Source organism: Lethenteron reissneri, unplaced genomic scaffold (genome assembly GCF_015708825.2).
Source record: "Lethenteron reissneri isolate LAM-NWPU_2019-01 unplaced genomic scaffold, ASM1570882v1 scaffold_1639, whole genome shotgun sequence".
In the NCBI taxonomy this organism is placed as follows: domain Eukaryota; kingdom Metazoa; phylum Chordata; class Hyperoartia; order Petromyzontiformes; family Petromyzontidae; genus Lethenteron; species Lethenteron reissneri.
In genome coordinates this window covers 2,838,551-2,864,271 of record NW_026891376.1, presented here as the reverse complement: position 1 = coordinate 2,864,271, position 25,721 = coordinate 2,838,551, and the positions used below count along the sequence as shown (strand labels likewise).

Genomic DNA, 25,721 nt, shown 5'->3' with positions numbered 1-25,721 from the left:
GCAAGCATCGAGGAGCCACGCCCAGGGGCGGGGCATGTGGAAGGAGGGGAGGGGCGATGAGGGAAGGTGGCTGGAGGAGAGGCAGCTTCGATAGTACATGTCATTAAAGCGTGTTTTTAAAAAAAGTATTTTAAAATATTTTATATTAACTCAGTGTCTGTTGTTGTATCATCAAATATTGTAACTCAATTTTAACCCACTTCCCAATGTGGTATCGACTGCAGACTTGGTATACTTATGTCATACTGATGACAATACTATATTCTATCATACAATATAAAAAAACATTTAAACATTATTTTTCATATGTTATGTTTCGGCTTGGGTCTAATTGTCCACGGTCAACTGACTTTGGCTGTAATTCGCCATGGTTCCTTACGCTATGGCAAGAATCAGGGCCATTTCCTGGAGACGTGGAGTTCTGCCAATACAAATAAAACATGCTTCAAATTGCTTTAAACTATTGTCATTGTAGTGCGTATTTAATGTGGCGCTGCACTGATGTTGTAGGAGAAAACTTTTATTAAAAAGTCGATTTAATTCAGTAGAACGTGTTGTCTATATTATTTAAAGTTGCGCATGTTGATGTGACGTCATATTTCTCAACCCCCACACCCCCTCGTCACACATCGTCACAAATGTCTGACCCCCCCAGGTGCATGACGTCATTTATGGACGGCCCCTTTCCAACGATTTCATAAAAGCGTGTTTTAAAAAAAAAAATTCTTAATTACTTATTTATAGTCAAAATCGCCAAATTTGCGGAGCTTCGCTGCAAGTACAGGGAGAGACGAGAGGTGAGGCAGCGACGCACTCAGCCTCCTCTCCGATTGCGCAACCCCTCAGACACTGGATGGAACGCGGCGAGTAAGGGCGTGCGTGTTACTATCTCAGCATGTCACCAATGGAATGTTTGTAGACCCGTTCATTCCATGTCCTCGCCTTCCATAGTCCGGGTAACTTAGTTCAAGTACAGTAGAACCTCTGGTCACGACCCTAATTCGTTCCATAACTTTGGTCTCAACCCGATTTGGTCGTGACTCGAACATAATTTCCCCATTGGATTGTATGTAAATACGATTAATCCGTTCCAGACTCCTACTAACTGTATATACATATTTTTTAAAAGATTTTTAAGTACAAAAATAATTAACTATGCCATAGAATTCAGTGTAATAATAAACTAAATGTAAAAACATTGCATAACACTGAGAAATCCTTGAACAGAGAAAACTAACATTGCCGCGACAAGGCTTAAAATCGTTCAACAAGATTACTGTTTCGTCTGCTACATCAGTCGGTTCGATTCTGAGAGAGAGAATATTCGTATGAGCAATTCATGTTCTATTGAAAGTAATTTAACAGTAATATTTGGGTACAGTAATGTTTTTGGAAGCATTCACCGTAATATCGTATGAACGTTTACTTCACCGCATCATCGTATGAATGATGCGAGAAGAGATTAACAGGTTCTTATGTTAGCGATTTACGTACTCGGCGCTTTCGCTCTCTAAATTATGGCTTGAATGAGAGGGGAGGGGTATGGCTACACTCACACAATTTATATCTTCCTAGGAATCTTATATAGCAAAAGTTATATACATAACTGTTACGCTTTGTGTAATTCAACAACAAAAATGGCGCGGAAGGGGAAATCGGCCCGCGGCAGGGTTTGATCGCCACCTGAGTATGTGTTCGTGACCAGATTAAAAAATGTTTTAAATGTTTTGGTCGGAACCCAATTTGGTCGTGGTCAGAAGCGTTCGTGACCACAGTTCTTCTGTATGTGTATAAAGATACGTAGGCTCGCTGGTCTCGTTATGAAACTGCAATGAAAAGCACCAGGGGAGGCAGCTATCACATCTGCCTCACTAAAGGGGGCGTGTCAGACACGCCCCCCCTTGGTGAGGCCACGCCCCCCGGTGCCCCCCCTCTCACTGACCTCACCGCATGTCACTGGCTCCCATCCATTGGGTTCAGTGTTAATTACCGAGGCTCACAAAGCCAGACTCAGGCTCCCATAGGCTTCAGTGTCAATCACTGAGCCTCACAGGGCCAGACTCAGGCTCCCATAGGCTTCAGTGTTAATCACTGAGGCTCACAGAGCCAGACATATGCTCCCATAGGGTCCAGTGTTAATAACTGAAGCTCACAGAGCCAGAATAAGGCTCCCATAGGGTTCGTGTTAATCACCGAGGCTCACAGAGCCAGACTAAGGCTCCCCCCATAGGCTTCAGTGTGAATCACTGAGGCTCACAGAGCCAGACAAAGGCTCTCAAAGGGTTCAGTGTGAATCACCGAGGCTCCTGGTGAGATATCTACCCAACCCACGGATCCACCAAGACTGGCCGCTCTTACCCTGCAGGTTGAACCTAGGATTTCAATGTTCTACTTCACATTATTTTCATTAAAGGCCTGTGACAAAGGTGCATCTACTGGGAGCGACATCATCTCAAGCTTACACATCTACCGGGTCTCCATTTGACTTTGTATTGTCTAGGAAGTCCACCCACACCTCCACTTCCACAAACTGCTGTGAGTTGCCTCGCTCTGCCTCACAGTCAGAATTACCCTCCTGCTTCACGTTGCCTCCATCGATGTGAAGGTCCCATTCTGGAGTCGAATTTTCATCTTCACATTTTACCTTCACTTCTTCGCTCTTCACCGTCACCTCTTCACATTTCACAATCACCTCTTCAAATTCCGCCTTGATACCTTTAAAAGTGCCCAAGCTGGGATTTTCTTCCGGTACTTGTTTCATAAAGGGTTTGTCTCCTGTGTGTCTTACAAGATCAGTTACCTGTGAAAATGCCTTCCCACACATACTGCACTTGAAGGGTTTCTCTCTTGTGTGTGTTCTATGGTGTTTTGCAATATATCGCGCATGTGAAAATGCCTTCCCACACACACTGCACTTGAAGGGTTTCTCTCCTGTGTGTGTTCTCTGGTGTGTTGCAAGATCAGATGACTGTGAATATGCCTTCCCACACACACTGCACTTGAAGGGTTTCTCTCCCGTGTGTTTCTCTGGTGTCTTTAAGAGTTGATGAATCTGAAAACGCCATCTCGCACATAGTGCACTTGAAGGGTTTCTCTCCCGTGTGTTTTCTCTGGTGTCTTTGAAAAGTTGATAAATATACAAACGCCATCTCGCACATAGTGCACTTGAAGGGCATCTCTCCCGTGTGTTTTTCTCTGGTGTCTATGAAAACTTGATGGATCTGCAAACGCCATTCCACACAGAGGTGCACTTGAAGGGTTTTCTCTCCTGTGTGTGTTCTCTGGTGTGTTGCAAGATTAGGTGAATGTGAAAATGCCTTCCCACACACTCTGCACTTGAAGGGTTTCTCTCCCGTGTGTGTTCTCTGGTGTCTTTGAAAAGTTGATAAATGTGCAAACGCCATCTCACACAGAGTACACTTGAAGGGCTTCTCTCCCGTGTGTTTTCTCTGGTGTCTTTGAAGAGTTGATGAATCTGCAAACGCCATCTCACACAGAGTGCACTTGAAGGGTTTCTCTCCCGTGTGTTTTTTTCTGGTGCTGTGTCAAACTTCCAGTCCGATCCGTGCTGTATGCACGCTGGTCCCATTGTTGCCTTGCCGTACCGAGCCGCGCTGACTGCCTGTGCTCCATCAGACCAATTCTGCAGAGGAAGCGACAGCTGCAGACAGAAAATACCATCTACACGTCAGTATCGAGGCACAGAGGAATGAATATACGCATATATATGTACACAATCTTGATTTGAAGCTTTCATGACTGCAGGAATCCATACTCTTTGGTTCTTTCGGTAAAGTCACGTAGGTAGAAATAACATAAATGACGTTTTCGAACGCAACACAAGCGTTCGTCTTCGGGTGAAAATCGCGAAAGCCTAGATGTCTGCTGTGATTTATTTTAATACATGCTTTTATTTAACTCACTCTGATTTTGTACGTTTGCCCACTGGCAAAGAAATGATCAGTGTATAATTTTAATGGTAAGTTTATTTGAACAGTGAGAGCCAGAATAACAACAAAATCCAGAAAAACACATGTCAAAAATGTTATAAATTGATTGCATGTTAATGAGGGAAATAAGTATTTGACCCCCCCCTCAATCAGAAAGATTTCTGGCTCCCAGGTGTTTTTTATACAGGTAACGAGCTGAGATTAGGAGCACACTCTTAAAGGGAGTGCTCCTAATCTCAGCTTGTTACTTGTATAAAAGACACCTGTTCACAGAAGCAAGCAATCAATCAGATTCCAAATTCTTCACCATGGCCAAGACCAAAGAGCTCTCCAAGGATGTCAGGGACAGATTGTAAACCTACCAGACCATCGCCAAGCAGCTTGGTGACACAGTTTGTACACACTATGCCGTGAAGGACTGAAATCCTGTCGTGCCCGCAAGGTCCCCCTGCTCAAGAAAGCACATAAACATGCCCGTCTGAAGTTTGCCAATGAACATCTGAATGATTCAGGGGACAACTGGGTGAAAGTGTTGTGGTCAGATGAGACCAAAATGAAGCTCTTGGCATCAACTCTACTCGCCGTGTTGGAGGAGGAGGAATGCTGCTATGACCCCAAGAACACCATCCCCACCGTCAAACATGGAGGTGGAACATTATGCTTTGGGGGTGTTTTTCTTCTAAGGGGACAGGACAACTTCACCGCATCAAATGGACGATGGACCGGGGCCATGTACCGTCAAATCTTGGGTGAGAACCTACCTCCCTCAGCCAGGGCATTGAAAATTGGTCGTGGATGGGTATTCCAGCATGACAATGACCCAAAACACATGGCCAGGCAACAAAGGAGTGGCTCAAGAAGAAGCACATTAAGGTCCTAGAGTGGCTCAGCCAGTCCTCCAGACCTTCATCCCATAGAAATCTGTGGAGGGAGCTGAAGGTTCGAGTTGCCAAACGTCAGCCTCGAAACCTTTATGACTTGGAGAAGATCTACAAAGAGGTGTGGGAAAAAATCCCTCCTGAGATGTGTGTAAATCTGGTGGCCAACTACAAGCAACGTCTGACCTCTGTGATTGCCAACAAGGGTTGTGCCACCAAGTACTAAGTCATGTTTGCAGAGGGGTCAATTACTTATTTTTTTTCCCCTCACTATATTTTTTTTCGCTCACTATACTATATTCTATCATTAAATTAAAAAATGTTTAAAACAATCTTTTTTACATGTTTAGTTTCGGCTTTAGTTTAATTGTCCACGATAAACTGACGTTGGCTGTAATTGACCACGGTCACTTACGTTATGGCAAGCCCCGGGGCCACTTCCTGGAGTCGTGGAGTTCTTCCATTACTAGTACATTTCATTAAAGCGTGTTTTTAAAATAGTTTTTTAAAAAATATTACTTATTTTATTTCTATCTACGTGACTTTACCGAAAGAACCAAAGAGTATATATAAACACAGTAACACATGACTAACACGTCTATATGTATTCATATATTCATGATAGAGTTAAAAAGTTACCCAAATTCATCACACGGCTGTTATCGCGCACTATGAGAGGGAAAATGGTCCTACACATTCCTGGAAGCCTTCGTATCTTCAAAATGAATGTTAACCCAAAACTCCAAGCACACAATTTTGGCTGTCTGGCTACGAAAATTAATATTTATAAGAGCTAAATTCAGCTGACATAGCAAATGGTGTTGAAAATACTACTACTTGTGTATGCATAATTCATGTTCAATCGCAACTTAAGAGGTGTGAAGCCAGGCTTTCCTTGATTGCTGGGATGAACAGATCTAACGTCAGCTGCAGGTGTGCTGTGTCACCTTCCTGACTGTTGCCATTATCATAAAAGAGTTCCAGATGAAAACAAAAAAGAAACCATTGTTTCATATAACCTCCGTGTTCATTAGAGTTAATAGACTTTACTGCAAACACAAACTTGACACTGCCACACACTGTCGTGTTAAACAGGTGGTGGCGTGCCAGAACCATGCCTGGCCACACACCTTCATCTGCTCAGTATTAATGTTTCAGTTTAATTTGTTAGGTCTTAGCTTTACTTCATGGATTCGCCCGAGACTTGGATTCTTGTCTTGAAAGAATCCACGGCCTATGCGGAGGGTGGGGGGGTGCGTGACGTCAGCAGACGCTGCCGCATGCGGGTGACATCACAGACGTGAGGTCACCGCTCACTTGCCGTACAAAATATATCCATTATTGCGCCCCCCCCCCCCCCCCCAAAATGCAAAAGTCAATTTTTATACTTTTTGCATTGTGTACAATCTGGAAGCTACCCACATGCCAAATTTAAAGTTTGTTGCATGTCGGAACGTATGCTAACATTTCGAACAGACACATTCACAAATTTCCCTTTTATATATAGATAACCCCATAAGCTATGTGGCTCTTGACTCGGGGGGCAAACGCAACAAACAAAAACGTGAACAAGAAACATCTTAAAGTGACTACACGCAACAAAAAAAAATCCAGGAAAAAACAGCAAAAAAAACACCCGCATTTCAACTCTGTATGCAGAAAATCCCAGTGGATTGCAAGTCAACAAAAACAACCATAGGACAATTTAGATTAAAGTTATCAGGCTAACTGTGTCCTACAAAAAACAAACATGGCTAAACCAAAACGTTTTCATGCTTCCTCACTCCAAATAATTCAGGATCAAATCAACATGGCTGAGTGTGCGTGTCTCCCTCGTCTCTCCGTGGTGGCGTGGATTTTCCTCCGGATGCCGCTCCACATTTAAGAGTGAACATCAGCACGAGTTTAGAGCCTTTGACCGATAGTCATTTCCACACGTTGACAAAGCCCACCTTTGTTGTGTGGGCAGGTCGCTTCTGAAAACAAGAGCGGACGCTTGTGTTGCGCCCGAAACGTCGTGATTTATTTTATTTTCTACCTATGTGACTCTACCGAAAGAACCAAAGCGTATGGATTCCTGCACTCACGATCATAAGAGCGGTATAGCAGCTCAAGCGGGCTTGGCCTGGTTACATAAAATAAAAACCGAAAGAGTCCTCGTGTTGTAGTATTTCCTGCAGTCACGAAAGCTCCAAATCACTCATCGCCATGCTCATTTCTCTACCCCCCCCCCCTCTCTCTCAGCCCCCTTTTCTCGCTATTTAAGGTCTCAACACAGGTGTTGTTTCTGTGTGTGCCTATGTGTGTGTCTCTGTGTGTCTGTGTTATCTCTCTCTGTGTGCCTATGTCTGTCTCGCTCTGTGTGCCTATGTGTGTCTCTCTCTGTATGTGCTTTCTCTCTGTGTGCCTGTGTGTGTGTCTCTCTCTCTCGTGTGTTATCTCTCTGCTTATGTGTCTCTCTCTGTGTGTCTGTGTTATCTCTCTCTGCTTGTGTATGTGTCTGTGTGTCTCCGTGTCTGTGTTTAGTTCTCGCTCTCAAATGTATCAATCTTTGGAAGAACGTTAATATACCAGGTGGGGAGTTGACTGTTATCTTAGCCGACTCTCTGTGTTGTATTGCATTGTAGTTATAAGTTTATTTAATTTTGTACCTACATAACTTTACCGAAAAAACCAAAGAGTATAGTTCAAGTTTACAAGCTTTGCTTTCTCATTCATTTGTACCTGATGGTGATTGCTCGTGTTGCAAAGGAAACGTCGTATGCTATTACTTAATTTATTTTTTCTTCCTACGTGACTTTACCGAAAGAACCAAAGAGTATAGTTCAAGTTTACAAGCTTTGCTTTAAATTTCGATTGCAAGCTTTGCTTTCTCATTCATTTGTACCTGATGGTGATTGCTCGTGTTGCAAAGGAAACGTCGTATGCTATTACTTATTTTTTCTTCCTACATGACTTTACCGAAAAAAACAAAGAGTATGGATTCCTGCACTCACGAAAGCTTCAAATCATAAGAGCGGTACAGCAGCTCAAGTGGGCTTGGCCTGGTTACATAAAATAAAAACCGAAAGTGTCCTCGTGTTGTTAGTATTTCCTGCAGTCACGAAAGCTCCAAATCTCTCATTGCCATGCTCATTTCTCTACCCCCCCCCTCTCTCTCAGCCCCCTTCTCTCTCTATTTAAGGCCTTGTCACAGAGGTGTTGATTAGTGTGTGGCCTATGTGTGTGTCCTCTGTGTCTGTGTGCCTATGTGTGTATCTCTCTGTCTCCGTGTTATCTCTCTCTGTCTCTCTCTCTCTGTGCATATGTGTCTCTCTCAGTGTGCCTATGTGTGCCTCTTCTTGGTTCTTTCGGTAAAGTCACGTAGAAGGGAAAATAATAAAATAATAAAAACAAAACATAATAAAATAATTCTCACGACGTTTTGGCCACAACGCAAGCAGCCGTCCTCAGGTTCTTTTATTACTTCCCTTCTACGTGACTTTACCGAAAAGAACCAAGAAGATGAATCCCTGCAGTCACGAAAGCTTTAAATCGAAATTTACGTGTGCCTTTCTGTCTGTTTTATCTCTCTGTGTGCCTATGTGTGTATCTCTAAAAAAAATACATTTAGTTGTTTTTTCATTTTTTTATGAAAAAAATGTGTATTAAAAAAATATTATGAAAAAACAACTAAAATAAATGAAAAAACTAAATTAAATTGGTTGTTTCTTCATTTATTTTATTTCTGCTGCCGTCACGAAACCGTCCAGATCAAGTTGAAGCGAGAGAATTCAAACAAAGGCCTTCAGGCGAGGGCAGGAGGCGAGGCCCCGCGTGGCTAGGCCCCGCGTTGTACTGTCCCACCTGGACATGGATTCCCATTCTCGCTGCGACTCAATTGACATCCACACGAGAGAGAGAGAGGCTCGACCTTGGTAAACAACAACAACCACAACAACCACCACAACAACAACCACGATTCTAGATTTGAAGCTTTCGTGACTGCAAGGATTCATATTCTTAGGTTTTTTCGGTAAAGTCACGTAGGTAAAACATTAAATTAATGAAAATAAAATATTTTACTTTCATTAATTTTTAATGTTTTACCTACGTGACTTTACCGAAAAAAACCTAAGAATAAACCACCACGATGAAAATCTCTCACCTCAGATTTCAACGGTAGCTTCTCGTTACCTCGCGACGTTATGGCGGCAGCAGGATGTGACGTAATATTCACTTCCGGGGTACAAGACACGCCCCCAACGAGCGGTGCTGGGTAACTGAATAACTTATTCGAGAATTGAAGCTTTCGTCAACTGCAGGAATGACTCAACTCGTTGTACACTCATTGGCTCTTTCGGTAAAGTCACGCGTCGAGGGATGATGGGGCATGGGTGCTCAACCCGTCGCAATAAAAAAAACAAACTCGCGACGGCTTTTATCGAATATATTATGTTAATTTTATTTTTATTTAATTTCTTTACCGAAATAACCAATGAGCAATTCCTGCAGTCACCAAAGCTTAGTTCCTAGATTATGTTAATGAGCCGCCAGTCACTGGGCGTAGCTTTGCCCAAATAAGGATTGTACCGGAACAGACATCGGCAGTGACCAAGCAGGGGTGACATGACGTCACTAGCGAGGCGCACCGCCCCCCAGGAGTTTCACGCTGATGAGGTAACGCTTAGTGGTGACGTCAGAGAACGGGGGTCAGAGTTCAAGTTTTGCGTATCGGGACCGTCCATAAATGACGTCACGCGATTTTGGCCGATTTTGACCCCCCCCTCGTCACAAAGTCAGACCCCCCTCAAATATACGTCACAAAGCTCTGCCCCCCAACCCCCCCCCAAAAAAACTACCTTCAAATCGCTTTAAACTATTGTCATTGTAGTGCGTATTTAATGTGGCGCTGCACTCTGATGTTGTAGGAGAGAACATTTATTAATAAGTGTAACCCGTAAAAACAAAGCTTTTCACTATAAATCCTTTATATGCGTGGCGGCTAGAGTCCTCTCGTCCTCTGGCTTGAGATGGCTGCCACCTATGGGTCAGATGATTGTCTGCCAGTATTAAGCAATTGGTAATTAAATATTTAATTTGTTTTTCCTAAACAGTGTAAAATTTTGAAAAAAATATTTCACGAACATTAATTGTCTCGCACAACGAGTCTGTGTGCAAAATGTCAGCTCGATTGGATCACGGGAAGTGGGTTAAAAAACGAGCGAAAAATTTGCACGGTCGTAAGCAAGCAAGCAAGCGCGCAAGCGAACTTAATATAAGCATAACCAGTAAAAACAAAGTTTTTCACTATAATTCCTTTATATGCGTGGCGGCTAGAGTCCTCTCGTCCTCTGGCTTGAGATGGCTGCCACCTATGGGTCAGATGATTGTCTGCCACCATTAAGCAATTGATAATTACATATTTAATTTGTTTTCCCTAAACAGTGCAAAATTTGATTTTTTTTTCACGAAAATTATTGTCACATACAACGAGTCAGTGTGGAAAATGTCAGCTCGATTGGATAACGGGGAGTGGGTTAAAAAACGAGCTAAAGATTTGCACGGTCCTAAGCAAGCAAGCGAACTTAATATAAAGGATTTAAAAATATATTCGCCTGTGGAGGACGCGGGGATCGATCCCGCGACCTTTGGCATGGGAAGCGAGGGCGCTACCAACTGCGCTACTCCGCCACGGCCTGTGGAGGGGTTACGCTCTGGGCTCTTACACTCTGACGTTCAGCCAAAGCCATGAATGCGTTCAATTTGAATATATGTAAAATACATTTTTTTGCCTAAAAAGTGTAAAATTTTGGGAATTTTTTTCCACGAACAATAATTGTCTGGCACAACGAGTCTGTGTGGAAAATGTCAGCTCGATTGGATCACGGGAAGTGGGTTAAAAAACGACCGAAAAATTTGCACGGTCCTAAGCAAGCAAGCAAGCACGCGAACTTAATATAAAGGATTTAAAAAGGAGGCTTTGGAAAGGGCCTGTCCATAAATGACGTCACGCACCTATGGGGGGGGGTCAGACATTTGTGACGATGTGTGACGAGGGAGGGGTGGGGGTTGAGAAATGTGACATGACATCAAAATGCGCAACTTTAAATAATATAGACAACACGTTATACTTATGATAATTGTTTTTTAACCCTTCTGTAATGCGGGCGTGGACGACCTTCCGGAGGTGACGTCATGGGGGGAGGAGTTACGTCACGTGGGGAGAGAGTGCAGGTCTATAAGGGGAGAAACCGGAAGCAGTAGGGAGTGATCGGAGACTGGGAAAGTGTGAGGCCACGCAGGGCGGAGTGGGGAAGAGAGAGAGTGGCGAGATCGCCACACACACACACCCCGAGGATCGGCACCGTCAGCCAACGGTGACCGACCCCGGGGCTGGAGGAGCAGCGAGGAGACTGCAGAGAGAGCAGCGGGTCTGCAAGGGTGGAGTTCGGCAGCGGGGGTCTGCGCGACGAGACAGCAGCGGGTCTGCAAGGAGGGAAGTGGGCTATGTGAGCGACAGCAGCCTGGGGCTGCAGAGCGAAGAGTATATAGGGGAGTGCTGTGAAGTGGGCTACGTGAGCGATAGCTGCCTGGGGCTGCAGAGCGAAGAGTAAAGGGGAGTGCCGTGAGGGAAAAGAGATCGAACCCAAATAAAGGACACAGGACAGAGAGAAGCGTCCGAGTCTTTTATTACACTTCTATCTGGCAACAAAACTGACCTTTTTACAAGGAGTCATGTTTGCATAGACCACAATACCTGCAGTCATAATGAAAACAAAAATATAACTCTGATAATGTGCACTGTCCTTGAAGTTGATTGGTCCACACCCGAGACAGCTTTCCTTGGTTTTTTAACCTTCTATCTGGCAACAAGAAGGGTAAAACCAATTATCATATTTTACTGGCAAATGAGGTTCCAATGGTGTAAATGCTTACCCCGAGCTCTCATACTCTGATGGTGCATTGTCTTTGAGTTGTGCACCTTTTGGCGTCATCTGGTCCAACCCATGTGAGACTAGGCTCAAAGGAAAGCTGTGACGCGGGTGGGAAGGTCAAAAATCGTCCAAAATCGCGTGACGTCATTTATGGACGGCCCCCATAACCAGTGGCGATTTTTTTTAACCAGTCCTGAGCCGCCCCTACATCGACTCAGCCTCAAATGCGTACCCGGTGCGTGTGCGAACATCGCCACCTGCTAACAGCACTTGCCCCAATAGTCTGTGAAGGCTATACGGGGGGGGGGTCTTTGTATGTACACACACGTGGCCGATTACACAGATTAAAGGTCTCGACACACGTTGCAGTGAAAGTTCACAAATTCACGTGTCTGGTTTATTGTTTGGTTACAATTATTCAAAACTCGTAAATTACACGGCGTTTCAGAAGGGTGGACAGCATCTGCTTTGAAATTGGGTGTTATGTCATTTCTGTAAGATTCCAATCATTTTCGATTTAAAGCTTTCGTGACTGCAGGGATTCATCTTCTTGGTTCTTTCGGTAAAGTCACATAGAAGGGAAATAATAAAATAATAAAAATTAAACACTATAAAATAAAATTCTCACGTTTCGGCCACAACGCAAGCAGCCGTCCCCTCAGGTGACAGACCTGCTTGCGTTGTGGCCGAAACGTCGTGAGAATTATTTTATTTTTATTATTTCCCTTCTACGTGACTTTACCGAAAGGACCAAGAAGATGATCGCAATCATTTTTAAATCCTTTATATTAAGTTCACTTGCTTGCTTGCGCGCTTACGGCCGTGCAAATCTTTCGGTCGTTTTTTAACCCACTTCCCGTGATCCAATCGAGCTGACATTTTGCATATAATCTTAATTTTGGAGCTTTCGTGACTGCAGGAATTATTCTTTGGTTCTTTCGGTTAAGTCACGTCTAAAGATAAAACAATAAATTAAAATAGACGTGACTTAACCGAAAGAACCAAAGAATATTTTGCACAGACTCGTTGTGCGTGACAATTTATTTTCGTGAAATTTTTTTCCCAAAATTTTCCACTTTTTAGGAAAAAAAAATGTCACTAACACAATCATATATTTTTCCTAAACATAGAAAATTTTTCAAAAAAAAGAACAAAAATGTACAATATAAACAATCATACAAAAACTGAAAACCTTATAATGCTTATATACGACTTTCCTTATATTTAATTTGAAATACCAATGTGATAAAAATGAAACTCTTACTCAAGAAAAACAGAAATGAATAATAAAATGAAACCGATGCCACGCATATAAAGGATTTATAGTGAAAAACTTTGTTTTTACAGGTTAATTTTTTACACGTTTCTATTTAACTCACTTCGTCTGTTGTATCCTCAAAAACAAAATCTTGTAACTCAAATTTTACACACTTCCCAATGTGCTATGAACTGCAAACTTGGTATAGCGAGCTGAGTCAAACTGATGACAACACGATATTATATCATTAAAAAAATCCAAAACATATATTTTTTACATTTTACACGCTTTTATTTAACTTACTGTATGTGTTGTATCCAAAAATCTTTTAACTCAATTTCAACCGTATTCCCAATGTATCGAATGCAAACGTCGTATAGGTATGTCATACTGATGACAATACTATATTCTATCATTAAAAAACAAATATTTTTAAACAATCTTTTTAACGGCTCGAATTGTCCCCGCTCAACTGACGTTGCCTGTAAATCACCACGGTCCCTTACGTCACGGCAAGCCTCGGGGAGATACGCCCAGGGGCGGGGCATGTGGAAGGAGGGGAGTTGCGATGGGGGAAGGGGGCAGCTCGGACAGTACATTTCATTAAACAGAGCCAGATGAAGGCTCCAATAGGGTTCAGTGTGAATCACTGAGGCTCCTGGTGAGATATCTACCCTACTAACAGACCCTGCAGGTTGAACCTAATATTTGACAAAGGTGCATCTATTGGGAGCGACATCGTCAAGCTTACACATCTACCGGGTCTCCATTTGACTTTGTATTGTCTAGGAAGTCCACCCACACCTCCACTTCCACAAACTGCTGTGAGTTGCCTCCCTCTACATCACAGTCAGAATTCCCCTCCTGCTTCACGTTGCCTCCATCGATGTGAAGGTCCCATTTTGGAGTCAAATCTTCATCTTCACATTTTACCTTCACTTCTTCGCTCTTCACCGTCACCTCTCTCCACATTTCACAATCACTTCTTCAAATTCTGCCTTGATACCTTTAAAAGTGCCCAAGCTGGGATTTTCTTCCGGTACTTGTTTCATGAGGGATGGGCTCCTTACGGCACTTTGACTTTCACAAGCTGATTTCAGACTCCACTCCTTGTGGATTTTCTGATGCGTCTGTGTTCTCTGGTGTTCTTTAAGACCTTGTGACCGTGCAAACGCCTTCCCGCACAGAGTGCACTTGAAGGGTTTCTCTCCTGTGTGTGTTATCTGGTGTATTCGACAATTTGATGGACGTGCAAACGCCATTCCACACACACTGCACTTGAAGGGTTTCACTCCTGTGTGTGTTCTCTGGTGTTTTGTAAGATAAGATGACTGTGAAAATGCCTTCCCACACACACTGCACTTGAAGGGTTTCTCTCCTGTGTGTGTTCTCTGGTGTTGTGCAAGATGTTGCGTAAGATTTTGTGACTGTGAAAATGCCTTCCCACACACTGCACTTGAAGGGTTTCTCTCCTGTGTGTGTTCTCTGGTGTTTTGTAAGATCAGATGAATGTGAAAATGCCTTCCCACACACTGCACTTCAAGGGTTTCTCTCCCGTGTGTTTTTTGGTGCTGTGTCAAACTTCCAGTCCGAACCGTGATGTATGCACGCTGGTCCCATTGTTGCCTTGCCGTACCGAGCCGCGCTGACTGCCTGTGTTCCATCAGACCAATTCTGCAGAGGAAGCGTCAGAGCAAGCGACAGCTGCAGACAGAAAATGGGAAAATGTCAAAACTGGGTGGTTTTTAACTTTTGCCGACAAAACTGGATCCCAAATGTCAAAACTGGGTGCACCCTGGGTGGCCAAAAACTTGAGTTTTGGACACTCAGGGTGCACCCAGTTTTGACATTTGTCAAATACACTTGATAATTGTATACTAGCACAGTGTGCCAGCACCCCATTCATCCAAACACTTGGTATTTGTATACTGGCACACTGTGCCAGCACCCCATTCATCTAAACACTTGGTATTAGTATGCTGGCAGTGTGCCAGCACCATATAACTACACACACTTGATATTTGTACGCTGGCACAGTGTGCCAGCACCCCAACACCAACATTTCAAGCTACGGCTCGGACTCGGAAGTGAGTCGGGGCGGGCTTGCGACCAGGCGGGCGCACTGCCACCTTGCGTGATGACCTAGACTAGTGACTCGCGTCAATACCAAACTTTTGGATTGTTGGTTGATGCTACGCGCTACTGTACACCCTTAAATTTGCCATGCATTCGACCATAGCCCGCCAAACGACCAAGCACAGAGACAAAGGCGACGTCCTTGGGAGATGGACCAGCCTGCTTGACGCTCCTGACCATGGTCCCAATGGTGCGGAACAACCAACGAATGCGCATCTCGTTGATTGGTCAATCCTTTGGCCCACCGTTACGGTGATTGGCGGAAATATTGTGTGAAAAATCAAATTGCTGGCAATGAAAATAGACATTGTCTCGTGAAAAATTGAAAGTAGACGTAGAAACGTGATTTTTCACAAGCATTTTTCACGAAACAGGTGGAGGAACGGCTCACATTCGAATGGCAACCCTCCACCCCAAGAAGACTTTTACCACGCGCCGCGAGGCCATCCACGGCATCCAAGACTTTGCTTTGCAACAAGGCAAGCGCGCGGTCCTTGACCTCAAGCGAAGCGGCGGACGGCACGTTGCCATCGTCTGCTCTAGTTCAACACCTTGTTCCTTCAAGGTGAAGCTGACGAAGCTCACGGGGGAACGACGCGGCTTCCGCGTCTCGGCTGTGCACGGATCACCACGGCTGCACGGGCACTACCAAGATCACGCAGCGCCAAGTGGAGGCGAACACGACAGCCCGTTCGGCCTTTCGCGCCAACCCCCGTACCTCCGCACCGACTGTCATTGCCCAGGTCGCCGACGTTGCTCGCGTCATTGTCCCGACCCGGATGATGTACCGCGCCAAGGACACGTGCATCGCGGCGAACGAGAGTGCGGCCCATGCAGGCTTCGAGTTCATCAACTCGCTGGTGGAGACGTTCGGCAAGCTCAAGCGACGACCTGCAGTGTGCGAGAAGACGCGGGCATCTTCTGGGGTGCGTTCATCTGCAACCCGATCGCACGCTCGTTGCAGCCAAGTCTTCAACGCGTCGTCGGCATCGACGGGTCGCACATGAAGGCGCGCGCCTACAACGGAACCATGCTCGTCCTCGTTGGGCGCGACGGCAACAACCGCAACGTCCTTCTCGCCGTGGCGCTGGTGCCGTCCGAGACGGCAGCGGCCTACGACTGGTTTCTCAACTGCTGCACGACCAACGACATCGAGCTCGACGGCACGCCGGTCTTCTGCGATCGTGGCACGGGCATCCTAGCCTCCGACTGGAAGGACCTCATGCTCATCCACTGCACGCGGCATTTGATCTGCAACGGCGTGGACAACATCGGCTCCGCGTTCACGCCCGACCTCCAAGGCATCATCTACATGCCCAAGGGTGCGCCTCCGAGGCCGCGTTCCGCAGCTCCTTGGGCTGCTTGGGCGTAGCTCTGCCTGCGGCGGCCACGTACTACAACAAGATCGACCCCCACACGTGGGCGCTCTACCCGCACCTGCACACGACGCCATTGTACGGCTGGCGCACGACGAACTTTGTGGAGTCCACGAACAGCGAGGCCCTGCCGGCTCGCGAGATGGACCCCTTCCACTTCCTCATGCACCACATGGAAGACATGATGACGACGGCCTTTGCCCACCGCAGCGACGCCGAGAAGTGGGCCGCTCAAGGGCGTGTCATTACGCCGTACGCTCAAGGACTCATCGACGCTCAGCAGGCGTTGGCCCCGAGGTACAAGATCTACGAGAGTACCTCGACGCGTGCATACGTCAAGATCCAGACGCCTACGCCTCTGCCAAGCGCCGAGTCGATCTCAGCTCTCGGTCGTGCACGTGCGGGTACATGAAGCAGATGGGCTTGCCGTGTCGGCACTACATTCGTGCCCTCATGGCGTTTGGGCGGATGCCCGAGCTCTACGACGCATGTGCGGTGTGTTACCAAGTCTCTGCCATCAACACGACATGGACCTCGGTTGCCGGTATCGAGCTGCCCATTGCCGAGGAGCTGCAACGCGACAACACCATGATGCCACCTCCTCGCCAGAAGAAGGCTGGCCGCCTGAAGAAGCGTCGGATTCGCAACCGTGGCGAAGGTGGCCCATTGGGCCTCACGCGGTGCTCCTTCTGTCGCGCCAAGGGCCACAACAAGTGCTCTTGCCCGTCGAAGTAGTTTATATATGTAACAAACATGTTTTGTTCTAAGTGTGCAGCACCATACTTCTCGACGCAAACACTATCTACCGTTGTTCTACTGTAGTAGGTGTAGCATGCAAGCTGGCACACTGTACCAGTATACAAATGGCAAGTTCGTGTATGTTCGCGAGCTGAAAGTGTTACTGTAGTTGCAAGCTGGCACACTGTGCCAGTATACATATGGCAAGTAAGTGTTACTGTAGTAGCGAGCTGGCACACTGTGCCAGTATACAAACGGCAAGTAAGCGAGCTGGCACACTGTGCCAGTATGCAAACGGGAAGTTTGTGGTGCAAGGTATGGAACATGAGCCACGAGAAACATCATTTGGAATGCTCTAAATCTGTGGCGACATATGGATGAATAACGCAAGGACCTAAACGTGTACAAAATGATACATTAAATCGTACACCTTCACCCAGTTTTGACATTTGTCCACATTGAACATCACCCAGTTTTGTCATATCAAAAAGCACCACCCTGTTTTGCCTGTCGTTTTCCAAGACCACCCAGTTTTGACATTTGGGATCCAGTTTTGTCGGCAAAAGTTAAAAACCACCCAGTTTTGACATTTTCCCGACAGAAAATACCATCTACACGTCAGTATTGAGGCACAGAGGAATGAATATACGCATATATATGTACACAATCTTAATTTGAAGCTTTCATGACTGCAAGAATCCATACTCTATGTGGTTCTTTCGGTAAAGTCACGTAGGTAAAAATAACATAAATGACGTTTCGAACACAACACAAGCATTCGTCTTGGGGTGAAAATCGCGATAGCTGAGATGTTCTTGCGTGATTTATTTTAATACACGCTTTCATTTAACTCACTCTGTCTGTTGTTGTTGTCATTGTTGTCGTTGTTGTATCCTCAAATCTTGTAACTCCATTTTAACCCACTTCCCAATGTGGTATCGACTGCAAACTTGGTATACTTATGCCATACTGATGCCAATACTATATTATATCATTAAATAAAAACATTTTAAACAATCTTTTGTACATGTTATGTTTTGGCTTGGGTCTAATTGTCCACGGTAAACTGGCATTGGCTGTAACTGACCACGGTCGCTTGTGTTACGACAAGCCTCGGGGCCACTTCCTGGAGTCGTGGAGTTTTTCCATTACTAGTACATTTTATAAAAGCGTGTTTTAAATTTTTTTTTAAATATTACTTCTTTTATTTCTACCTACGTGACTTTACCGAAAGAACCAAAGAGTAATATAAACACAGTCACACATGAATAACACGTCTATACGCATTCATATATTCATGACAGAGTTAAAAAGTTTCCCAAATTCATCACACGGGCTGTTATGGCGCACTATGAGAGGGCAAATGGTCATAAACATTCCTGGAAGCCGTCGTATCTTCAAAATGAATGTTAACCCAAAACTCCAAGCACACAATTTCGGCTGTCTGGCTGCAAAATGAATATTCATGAGAGCTAAATTCAGCTGACATAGCAAAGGGTGTTGAAAATAATACTACTTGTGTTATGCATGAATTCATGTTAAATCGCAACTTAGAGGTGTGAAGCCAGGCTCAGATTTCCTTGAATGCTGGGATGAACAGATCTAACGTCAGCTGCATGTGTGCTGTGTCAAACTTCCTGACTGCTTTCCATTCTCATAGAGTTCCAGATAAAAAACAAAAAACTAAACCATTGTTTTCATATAACCTCCGTTTTCAATATAATTAATAGACTTTACTGCAAACACAAACTTGACACTGCCGTGTTAAACAGGTGGTGGCGTGTCCAGAACCATGCCTGGCCCCACACCTTCATCTGCTCAGTATTAATATTTCAGTTTCATTTATTTATTCAGTTTCATTTATTAGATACTAGCTTTACTACCTGGCTTCGCCCGAGACTTGGACTCTTGTCTTGAATGAATCCACGGCCTACGCGGAGGATGGGGGGTGGGGGATGCGTAACGTCAGGATCCACACTACGTGACGCTGCCGCATGCGGGTGACATAACAGACGTGAGGTCACCGCTCACTTGCCGTGCAAAATATATCCATTATTGCGCCCCCCCAGAAAAATGCAAAAGTCCATTTTTATACTTTTTGCATTGTGTACAGTCTGGAAGGTACCCACATGCCAAATTTTAAGTTTGTTGCGTGTCGGAAAGTATGCTAAACATTTCGAACAGATACACATTCACAAATTTCCCTTTATATAAAGATAACCCCGTGAGCCATGCGGCTCTTGACTCGGGGGCAAACGCAACAAACAAAAAACGTGAACAAGAAAAATCTTAAAGTGACTACACGCAACAGAAAAATCCAGGATAAAAAACTGCAGAAAAAACACCGCATTTCAACGCTGTATGCAGAAATCCCAGTGGGATGCAAGTCAACAAAACAGCCATAGGACAATTTAGATTAAAGTTATCAGGCTAACAGTGTACTACAAAAACAAACATGGCTAAACCAAGTTTTCAATGCTTCCTCACTCCACCAAATAATTCAGGATCAAATCAACATGGCTGAGTTTGCGTGTCTCCCTCTCTCTGTGGTGGCGTGGATTTTCCTCCAGATCGCCCTCCACATTTAAGAGTGAATATGAGCACGCGTTTAGAGCCTTTGACCGATATTCATTTCCACACGTTGACAAAGCCCACCTTTGTTGTGTGGGCAGGTCGCTTCTAAAAACAAGAACGGACGCTTGTGTTGCGCCCGAAACGTCGTGATTTATTTTATTTTCTACCTACGTGACTCTACCGAAAGAACCAAAGAGTATGGATTCCTGCACTCACGAAAGCTTCAAATCATAAGAGCGGTACAGCAACTCAAGTAGGCTTGGCCTGGTTACATAAAATAAAAACTTAAAGTGTCCTCGTGTTGTAGTATTTCCTGCAGTCACGAAAGCTCCAAATCTCTCATTGCCATGCTCATTTCTTTTCCCCCCCCCCCCCTCTGCCTCAGCCCCCTTCTCTCTCTATTTAAGGCCTTAACACAGGTGTTGTTTCTGTGTGTGCCTATGTGTGTCTCTGTGTCTGTGTTATTTCTCTCCGTGTGCCTGTGTGTCTGTGTCTCTCTGTGTCTGTGTTATCTCTCTCTGTGTGCCTATGTGTGTGTCTCTGTGTGCCTATGTATGTCTCTCTCTGTGTGCCTCTGTGTATCTCTCTCTCCGTGTGCCTATGTGTGTGTGTCTATGTGTGTCTCTCTCTGTCTCTTTGTTATCTCTGTGTGCCTATGTGTGTCCTCCTCTCTCTCATTGTGTCCTCTCTGTGTGCCTATGTGTGTGTCTGTCTTCGTGTTATCTCTCTCTGTGTACCTATCTGTGTGTGTGTCTCTCTGTGCGTCTTTGTGGTGTCTCTCTCTGTGTGTGTCTCTCTCTCTGTGTGCCTATGTGTCTCGCTGTGTGCCTATGTGTGTGTCTCTGTCTGTGTTATCTCTCTGTGTGCCTGTATGTGCTTTCTCTCTGTGTGCATGTGTGTGTCTCTCTCTCTCTGTGTGTTATCTCTCTGCTTATGTGTCTCTCTCTGTGTGTCTGTGTTATCTCTCTCTGCTTGTGTGTATGTGTCTGTGTGTCTCCGTGTCTGTGTTGAGTTCTCTCTCTCAAATTTAGCAATCTTTGGAAGAACGTTAATAAACCAGGTGGGGAGTTGACTTATCTTATCCGACTCTCTGTGTTGTATTGCATTGTAGTTCTAAGTTTATTTAATTTTATACCTACGTAACTTTACCGAAAGAACCAAAGAGTATAGTTCAAGTTTACAAGCTTTGCTTTCTCATTCATTTGTACCCGATGGTGATTGCTCGTGTTGCAAAGGAAACGTCGTATGCTATTACTTAATTAATGTTTTCTTTCTACGTGACTTTACCGAAAGAACCAAATAGTATGGATCCCTGCACTCACGAAGCTCCAGACCAAGTTTAAACGAGATAATTCTTTGTTTTTTTCGGTAAAGTCACGTAGGTAGAACTAAAATATGAAAAAACAACTCAATTAAATTGGTTGTTTCTTCATTTATTGTATTTCTCCTGCCCTCACGAAAGCTTCCAGATCAAGTTGAAGCGAGAGAATTCAAGCAAAGGCCTTCAGGCGAGGGCAGGAGGCGAGGCCCCGCGTTGCTAGGCCCCACGTTGCATGGATTCCCATACTCGCTGCGACTCAATTGATATCCCTACGAGAGCGAGGCTCTACCTTGGTAAACAACAACAACCACAACAACCACAACAACCACCACAACCACCACCACCACCACGATGAAAATCTCTCACCTCGGATTTCATCGGCAGCTTCTCGTTACCTCGCTACGTTATGGCGGCAGCAGGATGTGACGTAATATTCACTTCCGGGTACAAGACACGGCCCAACGAGCGGGGCTGGGTAACTGAATAACTTATTCGAGAATTGAAGCTTTTCGTCAACTGCAGGAATGACTCAACTCGTTGTACACTCATTGGCTCTTTCGGTAAAGTCACGCGTCGAGGGATGATGGGGCGTGGGTGCTGAACCCGTCGCAATAAAAAACAAACTCGCGACGGCTTTTAACGAATATATTATGTTAATTTTATTTAATTTCTTTACCGAATAACCAATGAGCAATTCCTGCAGTCACCAAAGCTTAGATCCTAGATTATGTTAATGAGCCGCCAGTCACTGGGCGTAGCTTTGCCCAAATAAGGATTGTACGGGTCAGACATCGACGGTGACCAAGCAGGGGTGACATGACGTCACTAGCGAGGCGCACCGCCCCCCTTGGTGTTTCACACCGATGAGGTAATGCTTAGTGGTGACTTCAGAGAACGGGGGTCAGAGTTCCAGTTTTGCGTATTGGGGCCGTTCATAAATGACGTCACGTTATTTTGGCCGAATTTTGACCCCCCTCACCCCCCTCGTCACACAGCGTCACATAAATCAGACCCCCCTCAAATATGACGTCACAAAGCTCTGCCCCCCAACCCCCCCCCAAAAAAACTACCTTCAAATCGCTTTAAACTATTGTCATTGTAGTGCGTATTTAATGTGGCGCTGCACTCTGATGTTGTAGGAGAGAACATTTATTAAAAAGGAGGCTTTGGAAAGAGCCTGTCCATAAATGACGTCACGCACCTATTGGGGGGGGGGGGGGGTCAGACATTTGTGACGATGTGGGACGAGGGGGGGTGGGGTTGAGAAATGTGACATGACATCAAAATGCGCAACTTTAAATAAATATAGAACAACACGTTTTACTTATAATTGTTTTTTTACCCTTCTATCTGGCAACAAAACTGACACCTTTTACAAGGAGTCATGTTTGCATAGACCGCAATACCTGCAGTCATAATACAAACAAAAGAACATAACTCTGATAATGTGCACTGTCCTTGAAGTTGATTGGTCCACACCCGAGACAGCTTTCCTTGGTTTTTAACCTTCTATCTGGCAACAAGAGGGTAAAAACAATTATCATATTTTACTGGCAAATGAGGTTCCAATGGTGTAAATGCTTACCCCGAGCTCTCATACTCTGATGGTGCATTGTCTTTGAGTTGTGCGCCTTTTGGCGTCATCTGGTCAACCCATGTGAGACGAGGCTCAAAGGAAAGATGTCTCGGGTGTGGACCAATCAACTTCAAGGACAGTGCATACATTATCAGAGTTATGTTTTTTGTTTGCATTATGACTGCAGGTATTGTGGTCTATGCAAACATGACTCCTTGTAAAAAGGTGTCAGTTTTGTTGCCAGATAGAAGGGTAAAAAAACAATTATCGTATTTTTACTGGCAAATGAGGTTCCAATGACGTTCTACTTAATTAAAGACTTTTCAATAAAGTTTTCTCCTACAACATCAGAGTGCAGGCGTCACATTAATACGCACTACAATGACGATAGTTTAAAAACGATTTGAAGCATGTTTTATATTATTGGGGAAGGGGGGGGGGCAGAGTTGTGTGACGTAATATTTGAGGAGTGTTTGACTTTCAGTGACGCCGTGTGACGAGGGTGGGGGGGTCAAAATCGTCCAAATCGCGTTGTCATTTATGGACGGCCCCCATGACCAGTGGATTTTTTTTTTGCGGTCCTGAACCGCCCCTACATCGACTCAGCCTCAAATGCGTACCCGGTGCAGTGTGCGAACATCGCCACCCGCTAACAGCACTTGCCCCAATAGTCTGTGAAGGCTATACCGGGGGGATCTTTGTAAGTACACACACACGTGACCGATTACACAGGTTAAAGGTCTCTACACAAGTTGCGGTGAAAGTTCACAAATTCACGTGTCTGGTTTATTGTGTTTGGTTACAATTATTCAAAAACTCGTAAATTACAGGGCGTTTCAGAAGGGTGGACCGCATCTGCTTGAAATTGGGTGTTATGTCATTTCTGTACGATTCCAATAATTTTCGATTTAAAGCTTTCGTGACTGCAAGGGATTCATCTTCTTGGTTCTTTCGGTGAAGTCACGTAGAAGGGAAATAATAAAAAATAAAACATAAAAAAATTCTCACGTTTCGGCCACAATGCAAGCAGCCATCCTCAGGTGACAGACCTGCTTGCGTTGTGGCCGAAACGTCGTAATAATTATTATTTTATTTTTATTATTTCCCTTCTACGTGACTTTACCGAAAGAACCAAGAAGATGATCCCAATCATTTTTACACGCTTCTATTTAACTCACTTTGTCTGTTGTATCCTCAAGACGAAATCTTGTAACTCAAATTTTACACTTTCCAATGTGCTATCGACCTGCAATCTTGGTATAGCGATGTCATACTGATGACAACACGATGTTATATCATAACAAAATCCTAACATATATATTTCAACATTTTACACGCTTTTATTTAACTTATTGTATGTGTTGTATCTATAAATTTTGTAAATCAATTTCAACCGTATTCCCAATATCGTATCGAATGCAAACTTCGTATAGGTGTGTCATACTGATGACAATACTATATTCTATCATTAAAAATAAAAAAATAATTTAAACAATCTTTTTACGTCTAATTGTCCACGCTCAACTGACGTTGCCTGTAAATCACCACGGTCCCTTACGTCACAGCAAGCATCGAGGAGCCACGCCCAGGGGCGGGGCATGTGGAAGGAGGGGAGGGGCGATGAGGGAAGGTGGCTGGAGGAGAGGCAGCTTCGATAGTACATGTCATTAAAGCGTTTTTTTAAAAAAAGTATTTTAAAATATTTTATATTAACTCAGTGTCTGTTGTTGTATCATCAATATTGTAACTCAATTTTAACCCACTTCCCAATGTGGTATCGACTGCAGACTTGGTATACTTATGTCATACTGATGACAATACTATTTCTATCATACATATAAAAAAAACATTTAAACATTATTTTTCATATGTTATGTTTCGGCTTGGGTCTAATTGTCCACGGTCAACTGACTTTGCTGTAATTCGCCATGGTTCCTTACGCTATGGCAAGAATCAGGGCCATTTCCTGGAGACGTGGAGTTCTGCCAATACAAATAAAACATGCTTCAAATTGCTTTAAACTATTGTCATTGTAGTGCGTATTTAATGTGGCGCTGCACTGATGTTGTAGGAGAAAACTTTTATTAAAAAGTCGATTTAATTCAGTAGAACGTGTTGTCTATATTTATTTAAAGTTGCGCATGTTGATGTGACGTCATATTTCTCAACCCCCACACCCCCTCGTCACACATCGTCACAAATGTCTGACCCCCCCAGGTGCATGACGTCATTTATGGACGGCCCCTTTCCAACGATTTCATAAAAGCGTGTTTTAAAAAAAAAAATTCTTAATTACTTATTTATAGTCAAAATCGCCAAATTTGCGGAGCTTCGCTGCAAGTACAGGGAGAGACGAGAGGTGAGGCAGCGACGCACTCAGCCTCCTCTCCGATTGCGCAACCCCTCAGACACTGGATGGAACGCGGCGAGTAAGGGCGTGCGTGTTACTATCTCAGCATGTCACCAATGGAATGTTTGTAGACCCGTTCATTCCATGTCCTCGCCTTCCATAGTCCGGGTAACTTAGTTCAAGTACAGTAGAACCTCTGGTCACGACCCTAATTCGTTCCATAACTTTGGTCTCAACCCGATTTGGTCGTGACTCGAACATATTTCCCCATTGGATTGTATGTAAATACGATTAATCCGTTCCAGACTCCTACTAACTGTATATACATATTTTTTTAAAAGATTTTTAAGTACAAAAATAATTAACTATGCCATAGAATTCAGTGTAATAATAAACTAAATGTAAAAACATTGCATAACACTGAGAAATCCTTGAACAGAGAAAACTAACATTGCCGCGACAAGGCTTAAAATCGTTCAACAAGATTACTGTTTCGTCTGCTACATCAGTCGGTCGATTCTGAGAGAGAGAATATTCGTATGAGCAATTCATGTTTCTATTGAAAGTAATTTAACAGTAATATTTGGGTACAGTAATGTTTTTGGAAGCATTCACCGTAATATCGTATGAACGTTTACTTCACCGCA

The 25,721-nt window shown here is 44.3% G+C and overlaps 1 protein-coding gene and 1 long non-coding RNA gene across 2 annotated transcripts; both read right to left on the bottom strand.

Annotated features, from left to right (window-relative positions):
- Positions 1–1,923: 1,923 nt before the first annotated feature.
- Positions 1,924–14,530, bottom strand: LOC133363017 (zinc finger protein 674-like). Its single transcript, XM_061582029.1, has 2 exons — positions 14,010–14,530; positions 1,924–2,715 (listed from the first exon to the last, which is right to left on the bottom strand). The coding sequence occupies exons 1-2, from the start codon at positions 14,263–14,265 to the stop codon at positions 2,459–2,461; spliced, it is 513 nt and encodes a 170-aa protein (XP_061438013.1). The 5' UTR covers positions 14,266–14,530; the 3' UTR covers positions 1,924–2,458.
- A 2,740-nt stretch (positions 14,531–17,270) lies between these two features.
- On the bottom strand, positions 17,271–21,554 carry LOC133363030 (uncharacterized). The gene is made up of 3 exons (XR_009757566.1): positions 21,515–21,554; positions 19,137–19,183; positions 17,271–17,760 (listed from the first exon to the last, which is right to left on the bottom strand). It is a non-coding gene; the product is annotated as an uncharacterized LOC133363030 (long non-coding RNA).
- Between the last annotated feature and the right edge of the window lie 4,167 nt (positions 21,555–25,721).